The following is a 20,749-nucleotide window of genomic DNA, read 5'->3' as shown; positions in this document are numbered from 1 at the left end:
CAGGACTCTGAGACCATGACCTGAGCCGAAGGCAGAGGCATAACCCACTGAGCCACCCAGGCGCCTCAGATTAAATAAAATTTTTAAAAATTTGAACACTGGCGATTTGGGGATTTTTTTTTTTTTTTAAAGATTTATTTATTTGACAGATAGAGATTACAAGTAGGCAAGTAGGCAGAAAGGCAGGCAGAGAGAGAGAGAGGAGGAAGCAGGCTCCCAGCCAAGCAGAGAGCCCGATGCGGGGCTCGATCCCAGGACCCTGGGATCATGACCTGAGCCAAAGGCAGAGGCTTTAACCCGCTGAGCCACCCAGGCGCCCCGATTTGGGGATTTTTGTTTTTGTTTTTTCTATAGGTGAAGTTGCAAACAAAAATTTAGAATGTTGTCTTTCATTTTATTTAGCATAGTACTTCCGAATAGCTGGAAATAAGCCGATGAATATAATTACCAACAGACATTTGATATACTTTTTAATTTTTCATTTAAAATTCCAAAAGGGAGATGCTACAAAAATGTGTATTATATATAAGTATATTTTAAGTTACATGGTGGCATACCAGCTGTTCATTTTTTCCCAACCTTGGGGTATAATTGACAAGTTACATGTATTTAGTATGTATAACTTGATTTTTTTTTTTGTTTTTTGTTTTTTTTTACAGATTTTATTTATTTATTTGACAGAGCTCACAAGTAGGCAGAGAGGCAGGCAGAGAGAGAGGTGGAAGCAGGCTCCCCGCAGAGCAGAGAGCCCAGTGTGGGGCTCGATCCCAGGACCCTAGGATCATGACCTGAGCCGAAGGCAGAGGCTTAACCCACTGAGCCACCCAGGCGCCCCTAACTTGATGTTTTTGTAGTATATATTGTGAGGTGATCACTGTGGTCAAGCCAGTTAATATATCTATCACCTCACAGTTTTAGTTTGTGTATGGATGTGTGATGAGAGAGCACTTAAGGTCTACTTCTGCAGATTTCAAGTATATTGTTAAGTATAGGCCATTCTAGATATTAGATTTCCAGAACTTAATTAATCTTGCAGAAATTTTGTACCTTTTGACCAACATCCTCCACTTCCCCCTCCATCTTACAACTACTTATGTAACATTTTGAGATGTGTTGTTTCTAAAATACGTATATTTATCATCATTTTATTCATCTTCTAGAAACCAGGGAGACATGCAGCTAGTGTAAAATAGAAAATAAAAGCTATTTTTGGCTTTAAATTGTCATTCATGCTGAACTGTGTTAAAAATGTGTTTATAATCCATTTTATTTTGCTATCTAATTAGTATTAATTTCTGCTTGTGGCACACATTTTCCATAAAAGGTCATTTTAATGACAGTAGTTTTATCTAAAATGATTTAACGCCTTAAATATATACAATTTTTTTTAAAGATTTATTTGAGAGAGAGGGCATGAGTAGGGGTGGGGGGAAAGGGCAGTGGGAGAGAGAGAAGCAGGCTTTCCACTGAGCAGGGAGCCTGATGTGGGGCTCAGTCACAGGACCCCAGGATCGTGACCTGAGCCAAAGGCAGTCACCCAACCCACTGAGCGACACAGGTGCCCCCAAAATTTTTACAGTGTTATATGAAAATATATTCAACTAAAAAAGTTATTTATATGCCTTTTCTTTTCCCATAACTGAGTGGCTCTTTTTAGACATATTAAACTCTGAGAGTCATGGAGTTTTAATCATAGTATTCAGAGGAATACGGTTGTTTATAAAAGTGATTTTTTTCTACAAGGCAAATACTATTACATAGTACTGGGGAAAAATATACAGAGTCCAAGACTTTTCAGTCAAAAATACTTGGTCATACATGGCTCTTTAGTAGGTGATCTATAGTAAGATTTATATCAATCTACTATGTATTTCATGTTACTAAAAGAAACATTGTTGTAATCATGTATTAAAATCTCAGAAAACACCTATTTTAGAAAAGAATCCTTTATATAGTTTTTAAAGCACTTACATGTAGAAAAGGAAAGAGTGAATGTAACATTTTAATGTTGCTAAAGACAATGAGTAGGATCTTAAACAAGACAATACAAATGCTAAAGCAAGTTCTGCCTTCATACAGGAACAACCAGGAAACTATATGAGAAAAAACTGTTGAAACTGAGGGAACAGGGAACAGAGTCAAGATCATCTACTCCTCTGCCAACAATTTCTTCATCAGCAGAAAATACAAGACAGAATGGAAGTAATGACTCTGACAGATACAGTGACAATGAAGAAGGTAAAATTTTAAATGATGTTAGTCAAATATATATAATTTTTTTCAGACTTATAAGGTACAGTAACCATGAAGAAGATAAAATTTTAAATATTACCAAGTTACATGTAATTTTTGTTCGTATCATCAGTAATCCTCTAAGTAATTTCATTTGAGTACCTTTTGAGAATTCTAAGAAACAGAAATGTTCAAATGTCTGATTTTTTTTTGTCATCTAAAATACCAGAAAAATTTCATTTTTCTAAAAGAATAAACTACTTAAAGATGAAGTTCCCCCACTTACCCTTTCCAAGTATTTTTAACACAGAAGCAACCACTGTCATTAATTTGGTGCTAATCTTTCCAATCCATTTTTAAATACCTTTTTTTTTTTTTTAAAGTAGGCTCCCTGCCTAGTCTGGAGCCCATTGTGGGTTTGAATTCACAATCCTGAGATCAACACTTGAGCTGAGATCAAGTCGGATACTTGACCGACTAAGCCACACAGGCGCCCCTAAATATTTTTTTATATGCATCTAAAACGTAATATGATTTCGAACTTTAAAAAAATTTATATAAATAACATGCCAAATCTTTTCACTTGCTTTTGAGATCTCATCCTACTGATAGATTACATGTGTGTCCAGTTTATTATAATTAATATACAGTGGTAGTATTTATAATATGGCATATATTCTGTTCTCTGATTTAAATTTATAGTTTTTGCTAGATAATGTGATTTCAGGGCATCTATGAAGAAGATATTTTGATGTATTTTTAGTGGACTGTTATAAGAAAATTTGACCATAATATTTAAGTATTTTTTGAAAATAGTACATGAAATTAATGACCTTTCTATAATAAGAGCAACTTGATACTTTTTAATTTTTAATTTCATATAACTTGTTTGTCAGTTTCATGATTATTTAATTTGATTCAAATTGCTTATATCTTCATAAGCACTGCCTGCCAGGGCACAGTGTGTCGATTGGTTGTTCAGAATATGAAATATAGTCTTTTCCTTCAACAGCACTATGTTAGCAAGGAGGCAAAGAATAAAATTAGCTTGAACACAAGTAATGCTTAAACTTCCTGCCTCTTTTGCCTCTACAGGAAAGAAGAAAGAACACAAGAAAGTGAAGTCCACTAGGGATTTTGTTCCTTTTTCTGAACTTCCAACTACTCCCTCTGGTGGATTTTTTCAGGGTATTTCTTTTCCTGAAATCTCCACCCGTCCTCCTTTGGGCAGGACTGAACTACAGGCAGCTAAGAAAGTTCATACTTCTAAGGGAGACCCACCTAGGGAACCTCTTATTGCCACAACCTTGCCTGGCAGGGAACAATTGCAGAAGTTAGCCTCTGGAGGGAATTTGTTTACTTCCTCCAAGTCTAGCCATGATAGATGTTTAGAGAAAAGTTCTTCGGCATCTTCTCAGCATGAACTCGCTGCCATGTTGGTCTCTGCTGCAGCTTCTCCTTCACTGATTAAAGAAACCACCACTACTTGCTATAAAGATATAGTAGAAAACATTTACCATGGAGAGAAAAGTGGAATTCAACCATTGTGTACTGAGAGGTCCCGTGTTTCAGATCAGTCAGTTCTCTCCAGTGAAAGGAAAGCACTAGAAGAGTCTGAGAGATCACAAGTAATTTCTCCACCACTTGCTCAGGCAATCAGAGATTATGTCAATTCTTTGTTGGTCCAGGGTGGGGTAGGTAGTTTGCCTGGGACTTCAAACTCTACAGCCCCACTGGATGTAGAAAACAGATGGAAGAGAATTGATCGGTCTAATTATCAAGACACTGAGTCCCTGTCTCCTCCACGAAAATTCCCTCGGCTCAGTGAAAAGTCAGTAGAGGAAAAGGATTCAGGTTCCTTTGTGACATTTCAAAATACACCTGGATCTGAACTGATGTCATCTTTTGCCAAAACTGTTGTCTCTCACTCACTCACTACCTTAGGCATAGAAGTGTCTAAGCAGTCACAACATGAGAAAATAGATGCCCCAGAACTATCTTTTCCCTTCCATGAATCTATTTTAAAGGTGATTGAAGAGGAGTGGAAGCAAATTGACAGACAGCTGCCTTCATTGGCATGCAAGTATCCAATTTCCTCCAGAGAGGCAACACAGATATTATCAGTTCCTAAAGTAGATGATGAAATACTGGAGTTTATTTCTGAAGCCACTCCACCAGTAGGTATTCAGGCAGCTTCCACGGACTCTTGTGATAAACAGTTAGACTTAGTACTTTGTAGAACATACGAAGCTGCAGCATCAGCATTGCAGATTGCAACCCATACTGCCTTCGTAGTTAGGGCTCTGCAGGCAGATATTAGTCAGGCTGCACAAATTCTTAGCTCAGATCCTAGTCATTTGCACCAGGCACTTGGGATTCTGAGCAAAACATATGATGCAGCCTCATTTCTTTGTGAAGCTGCATTTGATGAAGTAAAGATGGCTGCCCATAGCATGGGATCTTCCACTTTAGGTCGCCGCTATCTCTGGCTGAAGGATTGTAAAATTAATCCAGCTTCGAAGAATAAGCTGGTGGTTACTCCCTTTAAAGGTGGAACGTTATTTGGAGGAGAAGTTTATAAAGTAACTAAAAAGCGTGGAAATAAACGTTAATAAAGTTAAGAATAAAGATACCTATTTGATCTTTGATACGGGGAACTTAGCAGCTTCCCTAAGAATTTGAAGTGCTTTTATGCCAAGATTTTGAAGATCTTTTTAGACTCCAGGTTGGGCTATTTTTGAAGTCAAGCTTCTGCCCATCAAAGTATAGTATCAAACTTATTTACCTACACAGAACTGCCTTTATTTTTTCGGTTGCACAGATAGAAAAAGCCTAATAGAAATAATTTAAGATTTCTGGGTTACATTTTTGTCTCATACAGTTCATTCTCTCTTATTAAGATTTTACAATTCTCCAAGACTAAGAAAACGCTAATAGCTAGAATATAAGTGGAGTCTTCACTGATTTAAATATTACTATATATTTTTCACTTTCTGGAACTTGTCTACATTTTTTTCTTTTATTCTCACTTTTGTTTGTTTTTCCTTCTGTATTCCTTCATAATATTCTAGATCAGTGAAATACAAAGTGCCAGTCTATAGACAGTTACTGATCCACAGATAAGTATGCACCAGAATTTGGATCGAGAGACACTTTTTAGATGAATGACTGTTTATTTTTGTGAGAAATTTTTATTGATAAAACAGTGTGCCAGTTTACATTCTGGTGCAAGTGTCTCATTTCTTCAAGGACTGGTAACAAACAGTTCATGGACCACACCTTACAAAATACTTCTTTAAACCATGTGATTGTGGAATGGTGCAGTCTAACTATCACTGTAGTGTGTCAGATGAACTAGACACTGGAAAAGTGGGGCTTTTTTTTTTTCTTCTTAATAATTTCAGGTTATGTTGTGATTCGTGGATGGTTAGATTTAATCTAAATTCTAAAAGCAGATTTCAGCTATTTTTTAAAAATTCATAAGAAACACTATATTCCTTTGTATAAAGCAGTATATTGTGTTTTCATTTCTATGATTGTAAGATGAGTCTAACTATAGAGACATTTAATAATCAAATTTCTTTGTATTTTTATGGATAATAGTAGTGTTAAGTATCAGCAAAATTCAGTCCCTTTGGTACTCCTGGCAATTATTATATTTTTACTATACATGTCCATCTTTGCAGCTTCCTGGGAGTAATTTTATTTGTCATTTGTCTTCTGGAATGTACATGTATACATGTACCTACTAAGTGCTATGTGATTTTTTCTAATGTATTACTGTAGAATGCTTCTGCAAATTCAATAAAGTTGTAATTTGAACAGTTTCGTGTGGTCTCCAGAAACATGTTGTATGTGTGTTTTATTCTTGGAGTTGCAACAAGTTAGGTATTTGTTCTTGAACATTTCCTTTCCATTTCTTCATTGAAACTTGCTTGAGATTCCAATGGTATAGTTTAAAATATTCTACTTACTGTTGTGTGGTTTTTCTTCTGTTAAAGACCATGTTTTTATTGGCTGTTGGAATTTAAATTTGAAAGGAATTAATCTATAACCAGATACTTTATTTGTTTAATCAATTTTTGCTCAATTACCACTGGATTCTTTACTTTGTGATTTCTCATTCTTAGATTTTGAATTAATAAAACATAAGGTTTATAATGCTAAAGGTTGTCGCAAACTTAAATATGTCAATAGATAGATTAATAGACATTTGGGGAGGTGGGGGTGAGGTTGATACATTAATCCTAAGTAAAATTGAACTATTTGAACTAACATAGTAAAAATTATTAGTTGGGGGAAAATTGCAAGTAGACTCTGGACTGACTAGTACTAGACTAGATAGTAAAACCTAACTGTCCTGACTGCTTTTTAGCACCAGTGCATCAAGTTCATGAAAAGCTAAGCTTTTTAAGAATTAACTCTATTTCTATCTTTGGTAGGAAAGTACTCTAACTTAAATTTTTGGTAATACAAGTTTTAGTAGTCACAACAGACATTAATTTTGCTATACTATGATAAATGATGACAAAAATGTGGGACTTAACTGAAACTTTTATAAGTCTTTAAAAATCTAGCTCCTCAGGGGCGCCTGGCAGGCTCAGTTGGTAGAACATACGACTCTTGGGGTCATGAATTCAAGCCCCATGTTGGGTTTAGAGATTACTTAAAAAAAAAAAAAAAAATAGCTCTTCAAATGGTGATAAAAATGAAGGCTAGGAGAATGGAATATTGAAGACTATAAAGATATATTTGAGTTGGTTAGCATCATGGTGAAATGCTAATTAATATATATTCACTGACTTCTCTTCAAATAAATGTTCTATTATGGAGTGACCTGTGAGTATTACTTTCTGTGATCAGGATTCTTTATTACCTCCTTCGTTGTACCCAGTTTTTTAATAATCACATCAAAACAGAAGTGAGGACTTCTAAACTGCACTGAAGTATCAATGTCACTGCAATGACTTTTTTTAGAGGCTTAATACCATACAGTTGTTTTCAGTCTTAAAGTTCCCTATAGCTTTTTTCTTCCATATTTCAAATTTTATGACTAACCTTTGTTTATATAGTAGTAATGCACTGTATGCACAAAAGAATATTAGCAACTGTGTGTTTTAATAGCCTTTTCCTTTATCCAAGTAGTTTTTTTGTGAAAAGCCTCCATGGGCAGTTTGAATTCACTTTTATGTTTTAGGCTATTAGTCCCAGAAAAAGGGAAGAATAGGAAGAAGCGGCGAACAGATGAAGGAGTAGGGGAGATAAACAAAACTGGAATAAAATAAGAATGGAAAAGTTTTTAAAGACAAATTGCAGTTGAATAGTCATGGTCTGTTGAGGTAATAACTAATAGGCAAACTTGTTTTATGTAAGAATGCTTAAAACCAAGGTTCCAGAATAATGTTGGATGACATTGTAATTTATTGTATATTTCAGAGAGTAATGTTTCTCCGATGTTATTTCCAGACTCTAAAATAGAACTCAAGCTTGAGAAGAGAGAACCACTAAAGGGCAGAGCAAAGACTCCAGTAACACTCAAGCAAAGAAGAGTTGAACATAATCAGGTATCTTTAGTTTTATGATCACTGTGTTCAGGTATAAGTAATCTGACAACACTAATTTGCTTGTGTCCTAGCCTTTGGTTAAATAAACTCTAGCGCACTCAGTGAAGTGTTCATTCCATTGTTCATTAAATGGCATTAGAAATCTAAACTTCATGTTTTTTGTCAGTAGTGTAGCCTGTGCTTACTGCAAAAGCAAGTGTATAATAAATGTCTCATTTGTGTTTGATTTTGTGCTAAGCATGGTTCAAAGCCAGTCATATACTGCCTTTTAAGGAAATATTTTAAAAGGTGGAAATAAATGCCTAAGCATTTTTTTTTTAAAAGAAAGGAAGGATTTTATATTTAATCTTTGTCTAGGTTTCTAACTTTGCTTTTACTTTTGCTTGTCTTCTGTGGCTTTTCCCTCAACTCTGAAGCTAGTCTGTTCCTAAGACCACACTTTTCTTTCCTTATCTGAGGTGCATTGTAGGTGAGGCAAGATAGAATTTTTCAAAAGGAAAATGTAGGAAACTAAGTGAGAACTAATAAACACAGATATAAATGAACTAATTTACAGAGAACAAATTATTGACTAATTTAGCATTGATTTGGCTGACCTTTACAAGATAGCTATCCCAGGAGTCATTTTCCTTACCCTTATTTTGTCTAGCTGGAATGATTTGTCTAGTCGTTTATTTTATCTTTTCCATCTTCTCTTTGTCATTTTAAAGCCACACATCCTCAGAGGAAGTTCTTGATTTCTTAAGCTATGTCTGTCTGGGTTTGATGACTTGATAAGTTGAATTTCAGAATTATTTGTTAGAAATAATCTTGGTGATTATGGAGAAGGTATAGAGCACTCAGTGAAACATTTTGTTTAATATGGAACCAAATACTGGAATAAAGATATTACCCTTTTATTTAGTAGGGAAGAGCTCCAGGGTCATGCTGAAGAATAAGGAAATAATAGAGCAAGAGAAACTAAGAAAATCTAGTGAAGGACAATGAAATAGACAAGTATGGAGAATTATAGTCCACAGTATGAAGGCAGGATGGTATAGTGCCATCAAGAATGCTGGACTGGAGGCGCCTGGGTGGCTCAGTGAGTTAAGCCTCTCTGCCTTTGGCTCAGGTCATGATCTCAGGGTCCTGGGATCGAGCCCCACATCAGGCTCTCTTCTCAGCAGGAAGCCTGCTTCCCTCTCTCCCTCTATCTGCTTCTCTGCCTACGTGTGATCTCTCTGTGTCAAATAAATAAATAAAATCTTTAAAAAAAAAAAATGCTGGGGGCTCCTGGGTGGCTCAGTGGGTTAAAGCCTCTGCCTTCAACTCAGGTCATGATCCCAGGGTTCTCGGATCGAGCCCCACATCGGACTCTCTGCTCAGCAGGGAGCCTGCTTCCTTCTCTCTCTCTCTGCCTGCCTCTCTGCCTGCTTGTGATCTGTCAAATAAATAAATAAAATCTTTAAAAAAAAAAAAAATGCTGGACTGATCAGATAATGGGTTAAAAGCCGGGATGAAGGATGGTATTATACATGGTTTAACTGAGTTGGGGAATCCAAACTGAAGGACAGGGTAAATAGATTTAGGAGATGATTATGGCCCTATACAAAATTTAAAAACATCAAGAAAATTGAAGGGAACAGTTTAATGACCCTCTAGTCACAGAGCCTCACAAGTTTTAACATTTTACTGGTTTTATTTCATCTTCACCTGTACCTTCCAGCTTTTTAAATTCCTTTTGGTATTGCTATTTTGCTTTTTTGCTGGAATATCATAAAGTGAATCTCTGACATTTCACACATTAAAATGTCAGTATTTCAGTATATATCTCAAAAAGATAGCTGTTTCATATATATATGTATATAACAACAATGCTACTATCACACCTAGTAAAATTAATAATTCTTTCATGGCTAATCTATTCAAATTTCTCCAGTTTCAGAAATACCTTTTATGATTAAATTACTCAAATCAGAATCCAAGTAAGCTACACCTACTGTTTGGTATTTGTTTTGTTTTGTTTTTATCTCATTAGCCTATAGCTATCTCCACTGCAAGTTTCCCCTCTATTAATTTGGTGAAGAAACCAGGTCATTTCTCTCCAGAATTTCCCACATTCTGGCTTTGGCAGATTACTTCCTCAAGTGTCGTTTAATCTCTTATTCCATAACTGTGCTTACTGGAGGCTGGAGTTAGACCTGTAGTAGAACTGTGTAGTAGACCTTTCTGTGATGATAGAAGTGTTCTTTATATCTGCTGTCCATTGTGGTAGCCATTAGCCACATGTGGCTGTTGAATACTTGAAATGTGGTTTGTGTGGTAGAGAAACTATAACTTTAATCTTACTTAAATTTAAATAGCTACATATGGCTAGTCGTTACCATGTTGAACAGCATAGATCTAGAGAATTGGTTGTATTCAGGTTCAGTTTCTTTGACACAAATACTTCATAAATGGTGTTCTGGTTTTCATATTGCATCATTTCAGGAGGCAAATGATGCTAAGTTAGTAGGTTCAGGTGTTGAAAGCATGATCCATCCATTTTAAAGTCCCATATCACCCTTTCATTAATGGTTATGACTGCCATTTATGATGATTGCCTAGATCTACTATTTTGGTTGTAAGGTAATGATTTTTCTCATTCTCTTACTCCATTACATCTGTAACTGGAATTCTTATAAAGAACTTTTCCCTCATGACCTGCATAGTTACCTTCAAATAAAATTCACACAGGAGAGCCAGCATAATTTGCCAGCTTTCAGATTAAAGCCTAGTTACTTTGAAGGTGATCAATAAAATCTTTTTTAACTAGTATGGTTTTTATCTATTTCAGTTATGACAAGTTATGCTCATCATTCTTTTTCCGTGTTCAAACTGTGCCATCTTTAGCCATTAGGTTCCTCTTATTCTGTGTTGGTTCCTGTGTCATTTTATTGTCCCTGTTTGTCTTTGATAGTTTTTTGTTTTCTGCCACAGTAAGATGTCCCAGGCTCATGTATGGTGCCTGCCTTTTACCAAATCAGCTCTTTTTCTAAAGAACCCTAATCCTTCTCATTGTAAATATTATTTGGAGACTACCTACAATCTGCATGGTAGGTTGTTCATTTCTGCTGGGTTGTCATTGCTTCTAGGCATTTTTACTAGGTAGAGCAAAGAGTACTTATTTTTGAGAAAGAGAAAATAAATCATGAGTTCATCAAATTTATGAATGCAAGCTATCTAACTTCTGGGTGTTCTGCCTCTATCTCTTATATGCTGAGTGCCTTGGTTCTTAAAATAATGTGATTTATGTAGTTACCACTATATAGATGTTTTAACATAATACAGTGCTCTTGATCATAAGGCTGCTAAATGGCAGTTTTGGGGAAGGAGGTTGCAGTTTTTGTCTTTTGAGCATAAAATCAAAATACTGTGCTTCAAATCACTTGTATGAATTTTCTTTCATAACTTTTTAGGTATTGAATATATAGTGTTATTTAGGCAAAATAAGATGGAGTCAGAAATTTGGCTTTTATCTTTGTTCCTTCCATTTATAAAGGCAACTTTCTGTTATGTTGGGGTTAATTTCTTTTTGAAAACAGTAAGTAGATACATAGATTTATACACTTATTTTTGCTCCCCTCCTTACATTAAAGGCAGTAAACTTTGCACATTTCTACCTTTCTGGTAATCTAAACATGGAGGTAGGTCACTCTGTATCAGAATACAGTCTAGCCATCTTCCTCATTGCTCTGCACCACTGAATGTCCTTGCATTTTATGGATGTACTGTATTTTATTCGGCTGTTTTCCTTCTAGTGAATATTTGGATTATTTTCAGTTATACTGTTTAGGTAATGCAAAGATGAATTGATGAACAGTGGTTTGCATGTATCGTTTCATATTTTAGCCAATTAGGAAATCTAGAATTGAAATTACTGGGTAATTTTGCTAGATGTTATACAAATCCCCTGCATAAGAGTTGAAGCATTTTGCATTCCCACCAGCCATGTATGAGCGTACCTTTCTCTAATGGAGGGATAGGACACTTGAAAAAAAAATTAATATGAGTTAACCAGATTACTAAACTGGTAGTTCTTCAGAGTAAACTGGCTTTTAATTATAGTGTTTCTTTTGATAACTTAGTTTTATGTAAACTTTTTGTTTAGAGCTTATATTTTTACTGACAGATGTATAGCTACCTTTTAATAGCCCAGCTCCTGCATTCTCTTGTGCCTCAACTGCCTACTGTCTTTTTTGCCTGATAACTTATTGAAAGGCAGTGTGAGGTTTTTGTTTCTTTCTCCTGTTGGTTTCCTGATAAATTAAGAGCAGTTGCTGCAATTAGTTTTTGACACAGAGTATATAGCAATCGCATGAACTACTAATTTTACATAGCAATGACTTTCTTTTCAGTCAATAATTTTCACTTGTTTGTAGTGGACTCTGGTAGAAAAAAATCTTCAGAATATCTTTCCTGCTGTGTGAAGAGGTGTCAATTAGTTTTCTGTGAAGGTGATGAATTCTAAATAGATAATAATAGTGAAAGAACTAAAAAGCTAGTTGACAGTCCTCAACCAAAGAATTTAATAAACTTGGACAAAAGGAAATATAAGTGATTTATAGTAAAAAGTTGCTTTCCCCACCCCTTCCCAGGTATTCCCACAGGCAACCAATGTATTTCTTGTGTTTCCTTCCATAGAAGAAAATAAAAGAATCTTTAAATGGAACTTGGTTTTAATGTCAAAGACAAGTAATATAAATATAAACATGTTATTTTTTTTATCAACCATAATAGTTTCAGTAGATGTTGGTAAAATTTTTGGTGAAGAGCTCATTTCAGCTCAAAATACAATATGGAAAATCGTGGAATTTGGTAGAAAACCCAATTTTAAGGAAGTGATACTTCCTCTCATCCTCACCTTCGTGGACAAACATAAAATATCTGGTCTTTATATTTTATCAGTTTTATTGGCCCTTTCAAGAAATGTAGGGGTGCCTAGGTGACTCTGATCCCAGAGTCCTGGGATCAAGCCCCTCATTGGGCTCCCCACTCGGTAGGGGACCTGCTTCTCCCTTTCCCTCTGCCACTCCCCCTGCTTGTGCTCTCTTGCTTTCACTAGCTCTCTCAAATAAATAAAATCATTTAATAAAAAAAAGAAATGTGTTTTTAGGGGCGACTTGGTGGCTCAGTCAGTTGGGTATCTGTCTTCAGCTCAGGTCATGATATCAGGGTCTTCCTCAGTGGGGAGTCTGTATCTCACTGTCCCTCTGCCCCTCCCCCTGAACTGTGCGAACTCTCTCTCTCTTTCTTTTTTTTTTTTTTATAGAATTTTTTTTTTTTAAGATTTTATTTATTTATTTGACAGAGAGAGATCACAAGCAGACAGAGAGGCAGGCAGAGAGAGAGAGGGGGAAGCAGGCTCGCTGCTGAGCAGAGAGCCCGATGCCGGACTCGATCCCAGGACCCTGAGATCATGACCCGAGCCGAAGGCAGCGGCTTAACCCACTGAGCCACCCAGGCGCCCCTCTCTCTCTTTCAAATAAACAAAATCTTGTTTTTGTGGCTCAGTGGGTTAATCTCAGGGTCCTGGGATCGAGTCCTGCATCGGGCTCCCTGCTCAGCAGGGAACCTGCTTCCCCCTCTCTCTTTGCCTGCCTCTCTGCCTGCTTGTGACCTCTCTCTCTGTGTGTCAAATTAAAAAAAAAAAAAAAAATCTTAAAAAAGATGTAGTTTTTAATTTCTTTGAAGAGTTTCAAAATACTTAGTATATACTGATAATACCAGATAGGCTGTCAAACCAGAATATTTTTTAAAATAGTGCTTTTAATTAATTTTACTGGCACTGAGCAATTGACTAGGAAAGAGGAAGCAGAATTGAAGGTAGTTTTAAGAAGATACTTGACTTTGAGATGCATCACAGTTCAGTTACAAGATCTTAAGCCAGGTGTTCTCAATGCTGGCTGCGCATTAGAATCCCCTCAGGAGTTACAAAAATTAACTATTCCCAAGTCCCTTCTAGAAGAGATTCTGACTTAATTGGACCAAAGTAGGGTTTGGGGCATTTGATATTTCTCAGAAGCTCCCAGTTGATAATTGTGCTGCCAGGATTATTGAGAACCTCAGGTTAAAACTATTTATTGTTCCTATATAATTTAACAGATTTAACAGACCTTAGATTTGCATTCAGCAAATATTTCCTAATGGATAGCAGGAAGAGAAACCCAGAGTTTCCAACTGCGAGTTAAAGAGAAACTCTTACATGTTAAATCCCAACTATAGATAAATACAAAATTAGGTATGAGACTATGTTTGTAACTTGTGGGGTTCTGGTAGTAATGTTGCCATGAAATAAGCATTCTTATTGGATAAGCACTCTTGTCCTAGGATAAGAGTAAAATACATCTGTCTTTAAAATTAATAGGCACTCACTTGAATATAAAAAATCAGTTACTTAGATAAAATACTAGCTTGAAGGCAGAAGCGACAATATATGCACACTCTAGTACAATACTGATCATTGGTGGATTGTCTCTGGTTAATTTATCTGGTAATAGTGGCTTCAAAGTTGAATAAATTGCTACTTGGAATGCAGAATCTCAGGCCATACCCCAGAGCTGCTGAATCAGAATCTGCATTTTAACAAAAGCTCCACATGATTAATATGCATATTACAGTTTGAGAAGTATTAGTGTAGTGGTTTTCAAGCTATTATGTAAGGACTACTAAATTATTTTTTAAGTGAAGAATAATCAGTTCCCCTCTCAGGGAGACAGGAGTCTGCAACTGGAAGATCGCAGTGACACATCACTAATGCTCTCTTTCTGTAGTGAGGAGTGGGTAATCACTTGGGTTTGGCATTGATGTTATAGGCTTGCCAGTTTGTGAAAGAGGTGACCACCAGATTTTTGTTGCTCAGTGTTGTCAGTGACATCTGGGAACTTTTAAGTTCAGATAGCTGTGTGTAGATTGTAATTTAAACTGAACCTATTTAGATAATCCTACTTGGAAAGGATAATGTTTAATTTGTGCTAACAATTATAAAATTTTATTTTGTTTTTAAAGGAAACTGCCTTGTTACAATAAATGACTTACTTATAAGTCATGATCAGCCTGCTTTTTGTTTAGATGCAGTTGTGATACGAGAGCCAAATAGCAAGTCACAAAAGGAGCTGGTGATAAATTAAGTGCTTTCTTGCTTTTATTACAATTTGTGAGCTCCTATGTGTTTTACCGTAGTTTGTCTTCCGATGCCTGCATATTGGTTCAATCAGTACATTTTAGAAATATTTTGAGGGCATAGCATTGTTTGCAAAAGCTGGCATTTAGAGATTTCTTATGACTTCTCAGTGTGCTAGCCAATGGCCTTATTAAGGTGTTTGATGTTAGAATCTGACTTTTTTAATGTGTCGATGCTTGAATAGAGCTATTCTCAAGCTGGAATAACTGAGACTGAATGGACAAGTGGATCTTCACAAGGCGGACCTCTGCAGGCATTAACTAGGGAATCCACAAGAGGGTCGAGAAGAACTCCAAGAAAAAGGGTGATGCAAGGCTTATTGCTTAGAATTGGGTTTTCAGATTGGTAGGGTTTTAGTGATTATTTTATATTTATTGTTTTTGTTTTGTTTTCAAACTAACAGGTGGAAACTTCAGAACATTTTCGTATAGATGGTGCAATAATTTCAGAGAGTACTCCCATAGCTGAAACTATAATGGCTTCAAGCAACGAAACCTTAGTAAATATATTTCATAAACTATACAAGTGGTATTCTTTGTAAATTACCCTTTAATTAGAATTGGGGAGGTGGTAAATTTCAGCAGATCTCAAACTTGTGTTTTAAACAATTGTATTTTAAACTAATTTTCCCATATAATTCTGAATTTTAGAATTTTTTAGTGTAGCCACGATATATGCATATATAAATTTGTACAAGAATCTTACCTCTAAGTATTTAAGGAAACTTTTTTGCTAAAATATTTAGAGTGCTAAGGCTTCATATGAGAAGCACTGACTATGTTCATTTCTAGGTTCTTTTGCCTAAATTTTTATTAAGGGAAAGTTTTCAAATGTTACAGAAATAGAGTATCTTTTTTTCTTTTTACATGTCTTTGTTATGTTTGGATAATTCTGAGTCTGAATAATTTGAATCTTGGCAGGTTGTCAATAGGGTGACTGGAAATTTCAAGCATGCAGCTCCTATTCTGCCAATCACTGAATTCTCAGACATACCCAGAAGAACACCAAAGAAACCATTGACAAGAGCTGAAGTAAATGCATAAAATTTAGATCGATGCTATCATTGATCTTTTAAAGAGGAGATTTTTTTTATATTTGTTTTTTGCAGTGGGAGGGAGCAGAGCTTTCTTAACTGGGTGGGGTGTGTTTGTGTGTGTGTATGTGTATTTAAAGACATACTTTTATTAGTGACAATCAAAAGTAACTAATATAGTATGATACGCTAATACTATCTGCTTGCTACTGTGTGCCTCTTAAGTTCCATTTTTCAAGGGAATACTCATTTATGTGCTGTTTCTAATATGTTCTCTTTGTTATTGATGTGGGTTGAAAGTGTTACTGGGCTATTGGGAAGGCTATACTATCTTTCACTGAAAGGTCAAATAATGGGACTTTAAAGTGACTTTGTATGATGCTTGAATTGATTAACTCCTTATAATTAAGCTTTAAAGTACTAACTGCATGATGCATTATAATTTTAATGAATTTTTACCAAAAGTTGTTTTGATCCGGGCTAATGGTAAACAGCAAAACAATCAGGTTGTTTAAAAAATCATTTTACGGCTTTTTAAATTAGGAAGATTGAATTGACTATGTTAATTTGATAACCTCCATGTTTGATCATTTATTTTATTACAAAATTCTTAACAGAAGAAACAGTATACTCTTAATGAGAAGCATGGGAAAATCCAATGGGGGAACTTAATGCTGCCATATTAGCTATACTGAATTTTAGTTTTGTGGGGTTTGGTTTTGTTTTTTGTTTTTGTTTTTGTTTTTGTTTTTTCTTAAACTTGGTCGAATGTGTGGTAATCCCCCATTACCACGTTAACATATCTCCACATTGAAGAAATTTGAAGAGAGCTTTGGAAGTATATTGATACTTAGGTAATGATGAATTTAGAAAGGGCAGCTGGGGCAGACTTGAATGCACTCTGTTCTCTGAAACTTTTTTTAAATTATGTTTTAATTGCACATTTACACTAAATATTAACTTGTGGTTGTTTGTTTCTTATTAGGTGGGAGAAAAAACAGAGGAAAGAAGAATAGAAAGGGATATTCTTAAGGAAATGTTTCCCTTTGAAGCATCTACACCAACAGGAATTAGGTATTCAGATACATTAAAACAAGAATTAGTGTATTCTGCTAGGGCATTTTTATTTATTTACTTTTAATTGAAGTGTGGTTAGCATATAATGGGAATTTTAATTTTTAATTCTTCACACAGTTATTTATTGTACCTGTGTCCTCAGAATTAAACTGTTCTTTTGAGAGCAGTTTAATTCTTAAGTCAGTAGTTCATATTCTTGAAAGTTGAGTCAGATTCAAAGTTAACTTGGATAAGCTGAAATATTATAAATTATTTGCCCACTATCTAATTCTAATTTTTCATAGTAAGGAAGAGATACTTGTTTTCCTTAAAGGTTTCCCTTTTCTAATTGAAAAGACTTTAGGTAAGAGCTAAATTGTTTCCTGACTAAAAGAATCACAACCAAACTACCTTATTTTTCTTCTATCTCCTAAATATATTGGCCCTGAAAAGAAGTTAAGTTTAGTGAATATTTACCAATGTACTGAAAGTTATTTTTTAATAGAGTGAACATCCAGCCATTTTAAATGAAAAATGTATGGATATTTTAAATAGGCTGACCTCACTGTTTACATGTGACAGTTTTCTACTATTGTCTCAAGAATGTGTTTGAAATTAAGAATGGTAATGACACTTTATATTTTATATTATACATCTAAATCATGACTCTATCTAAATTTATTTTTTTCCTGTTTTCACTCCCAACAGTGCTAGTTGCCGCAGACCAATCAAAGGGGCTGCAGGCCGGCCATTAGAACTCAGTGATTTCAGGATGGAGGAATCTTTTTCATCTAAATATATTCCTAAGTATGTTCCCTTGGCAGATGTCAAGTCAGAAAAGACAAAAAAGGGACGCTCTATTCCCATGTGGATAAAAATTTTGCTGTTTGTTGTTGTGGCCATTTTTTTGTTTTTGGTCTATCAAGCTATGGAAACCAACCAAGGAAATCCCTTCACTAATTTTCTTCGTAATGACTCTGGAAAATCCATCTGAATGAAATCTCTTTGGCACACTCAATTTGGTCTCCTATTTTTTTCTATTAACTATATAAAAAAAAATTTGTGTACACTTGTTGACTTGAGAACTAAAAATAATGTGATTTCACCTCAAAGTAGTATTCCATTGAAAAGCAAACAGGATATATAAATGGACTTCATTTAAATATTTTGGACTTTGGATTAGTAGGAGATCACTTCGTGCCATATGAATAATCTTTTTTAGCTCTGGAACTTTTTTGTAGGCTTTATTTTTTTAATGTGGACATCTTATTTTACTTTTGAGAAAAATGTATATTGTTTTTGTGTATTTGGGAAACAAGAAGGGCAAAACATGGTAGTATAATGTGAAGCTACACATTTAAATACTTCAAATTCTTACAGAAAAGATTTTAAGAATGATTCTCTGCTGTATAAAAACTTTAGAGATATGTGAAACATGACATTTGATAAGAAAAAGAGTAACTTGGGTTGTACTTTTTGTAACTGCCACAGGTTTGATGTGTTTATGGGGGAACATACAGCAATAATCTCTTCTGTAACTTTTATTAATAGTAATATTATTGTAGTCCTATTGTACTCACTTTTTAAAAGATTTCTAGTATCATGAATGTCCTACTTCAGTAAGACCCATTTAAATGCTGTTGATATTTTAGCAGGGATCTTTAGTGCAACATATACGTGTTTTAGAGAATTGTTAGCTGGCTGTACATGTTTTTAGAAACTGTTTAGCTAGCTATAAGGCTATAATTGGAAACTTGTACTTTTTATTTACAGCAAAACATTTATTCTCTCAATCCAATTTGCTACCAAAATATTTTTTAGATAAATAAGTGTGTGTCTGTTTAGAAGTTAGGAACTTTAAAACACTGGTCTGAGGTTCCATTTTGATTCATTTTTGCATTGCCTTCTGTTACCAAAAACAAAATTTGCCAGGTTTTTCCTTTGCCCTACATTTTCCAACAGAATTTGATTTAAAAGTACAAAAAGTGTTTCCTTTAAAATTACAAAGTAAACTTTTCTTAGATACAAAGTAGTTAATACATAAATTTATAAACTCTGAATATGAAGTGGGCATTATGATTTTTGTGTACTCTTGAAATGGTTAACTTATCTTTGTGGTTGATTTACTTTATTTTTTAGCTAAAACTTACCTCATGTATAACTTGGTTAAGTAAAGTTGTAGGTAATTGAAATTTTAGTAGAATCAAGTAAAACAGAATTTGAACGTACTCATTTGAATTTCAACTTTACAGTCATTGACCATAAAGCACACTAAAAATATAAGTTATTTTAAATATCATCTGAAATAAAAAAATACTTTTTAAAAAGAAAAAAGCTTAATATGTATATTTAGACCAGCACACAATTTTGATTTCATTCGCTGTATTCTGATGTTTAGCTTTGAACTATTTTGTAGGCATTTTTTACTTACTTTGCAATTGATCAGAAACTTTTGTAGGTCTGGTCCCATGAGAGAGTGGGAAACTTAATCCTAGATCAGAAATGCTTGCCTTTCTGAGTAAAAGTGTTTCTTTGAGATGAGCCACAGAGGGGGCACATTTTACTCTTTTCTGCAGTACAGTAATAGCAATACGCTTTTTCCTTGTTTCTAAATTTTACTTCCCATAGTTTTCAATCTTTTCTTTTTGATTAGAAATTGTGAGAAGCTTCATTTATTGTTTAAAAATATGGGAAAATAAATTGAACTTGTATGTATGTAAGATCAGTTTTCTAATAGAAAGGTATGGTCCAAAATAGTAAAAGAAGGACCACGTAAAACATGTAGTCTTTTTTTTTTTTCCCTTTTAATGTGTACGTGGTCTTTTGTCTGTGTCTGTTTTATTCCACTAGAATAAATGTGTCCTTGATGTAAATGCAAAGCATTTCTTCCTGATTAAATTGTAGATGTAGACTTTACAATATAATTCAATAATAAAAATGTAATTAACCTCTAGTTTTGTCATTGTAATAAATGCTTTTCAGACAGCACAAACAATAAGATACCTGATAACATTTCTTAGGTGATTTTTATGGATTTTGGGGCTTTAGTTCTCATTTCAGTTTTCTCCTTTATGTTTTGCTTCTAATCATTTCATAATCAACTCATTTGTTCATGAATAAGCAGAGTATAGCCAATATACTCACCATCTTAGGGAAGCTTTCAAAGGCACCTTTCCCACTCTACAATACAGTAATATAGTAAATATAATATACTTTTTTCAGTCTTCCTTTCCTTTTTTTCCCCCGGTTGTACTGTCTTAGTACTTATATCTGATACTCATTGTTAGTCTTGCTTTGAGATTAAGCAAAGATTTTGCAAAGGTATATTATCATGGAGCTGTGTTCATAACATGAAAGCATTTTTCTCTTTCCATCATTCATATGTTCCCCCAAAGAAGTTGTGTGAGTTTATTTAAATTAGTGACTCTTAAAGCAATGTATATCCTATAATTAATTAGAAAGCACATAGCATCAAAGACTTACCGTGCTTTTTTAAATTTTTCTTTAAGATTTTATTTATCCATTTGACAGACAGAGATCACAAGTGGGCAGAGAGGCAGGCAGAGAGAGGAAGGGAAGCAGGCTCCCCGCTGAGAAGAAAGCCCGACTCGGGGCTCTATCCCAGGACCCCTGGGATCATGACCCGAGCCCAAGGCAGAGGCT

General features: G+C 34.8%; 1 protein-coding gene across 5 annotated transcripts in view; it reads left to right on the top strand.

Annotated features, from left to right (window-relative positions):
* Positions 1-20,029, top strand: part of TMPO (thymopoietin) — a 30,707-nt gene extending 10,678 nt beyond the window's left edge. The window contains exons 3-9 of one of the 5 annotated variants that reach the window (XM_046011633.1): positions 2,080-2,238; positions 7,699-7,796; positions 15,182-15,301; positions 15,401-15,496; positions 15,918-16,028; positions 17,016-17,104; positions 17,795-20,029. In XM_046011633.1, coding sequence (XP_045867589.1) covers positions 2,080-2,238; positions 7,699-7,796; positions 15,182-15,301; positions 15,401-15,496; positions 15,918-16,028; positions 17,016-17,104; positions 17,795-18,080 — 959 coding nt within the window. In that variant the 3' untranslated portion in view covers positions 18,081-20,029. Of the gene's footprint in view, positions 1-2,079; positions 2,239-3,327; positions 6,060-7,698; positions 7,797-15,181; positions 15,302-15,400; positions 15,497-15,917; positions 16,029-17,015; positions 17,105-17,794 lie in introns of those variants that run through there. The other 4 variants (XM_046011634.1, XM_046011635.1, XM_046011636.1 and 1 more) reach the window with 4 other exon arrangements.
* Positions 20,030-20,749: the final 720 nt, after the last annotated feature.

This window comes from Meles meles, chromosome 7 (genome assembly GCF_922984935.1).
Source record: "Meles meles chromosome 7, mMelMel3.1 paternal haplotype, whole genome shotgun sequence".
In the NCBI taxonomy this organism is placed as follows: Eukaryota; Metazoa; Chordata; class Mammalia; order Carnivora; family Mustelidae; genus Meles; species Meles meles.
This window is presented reverse-complemented; position numbering and strand designations above follow the sequence as displayed.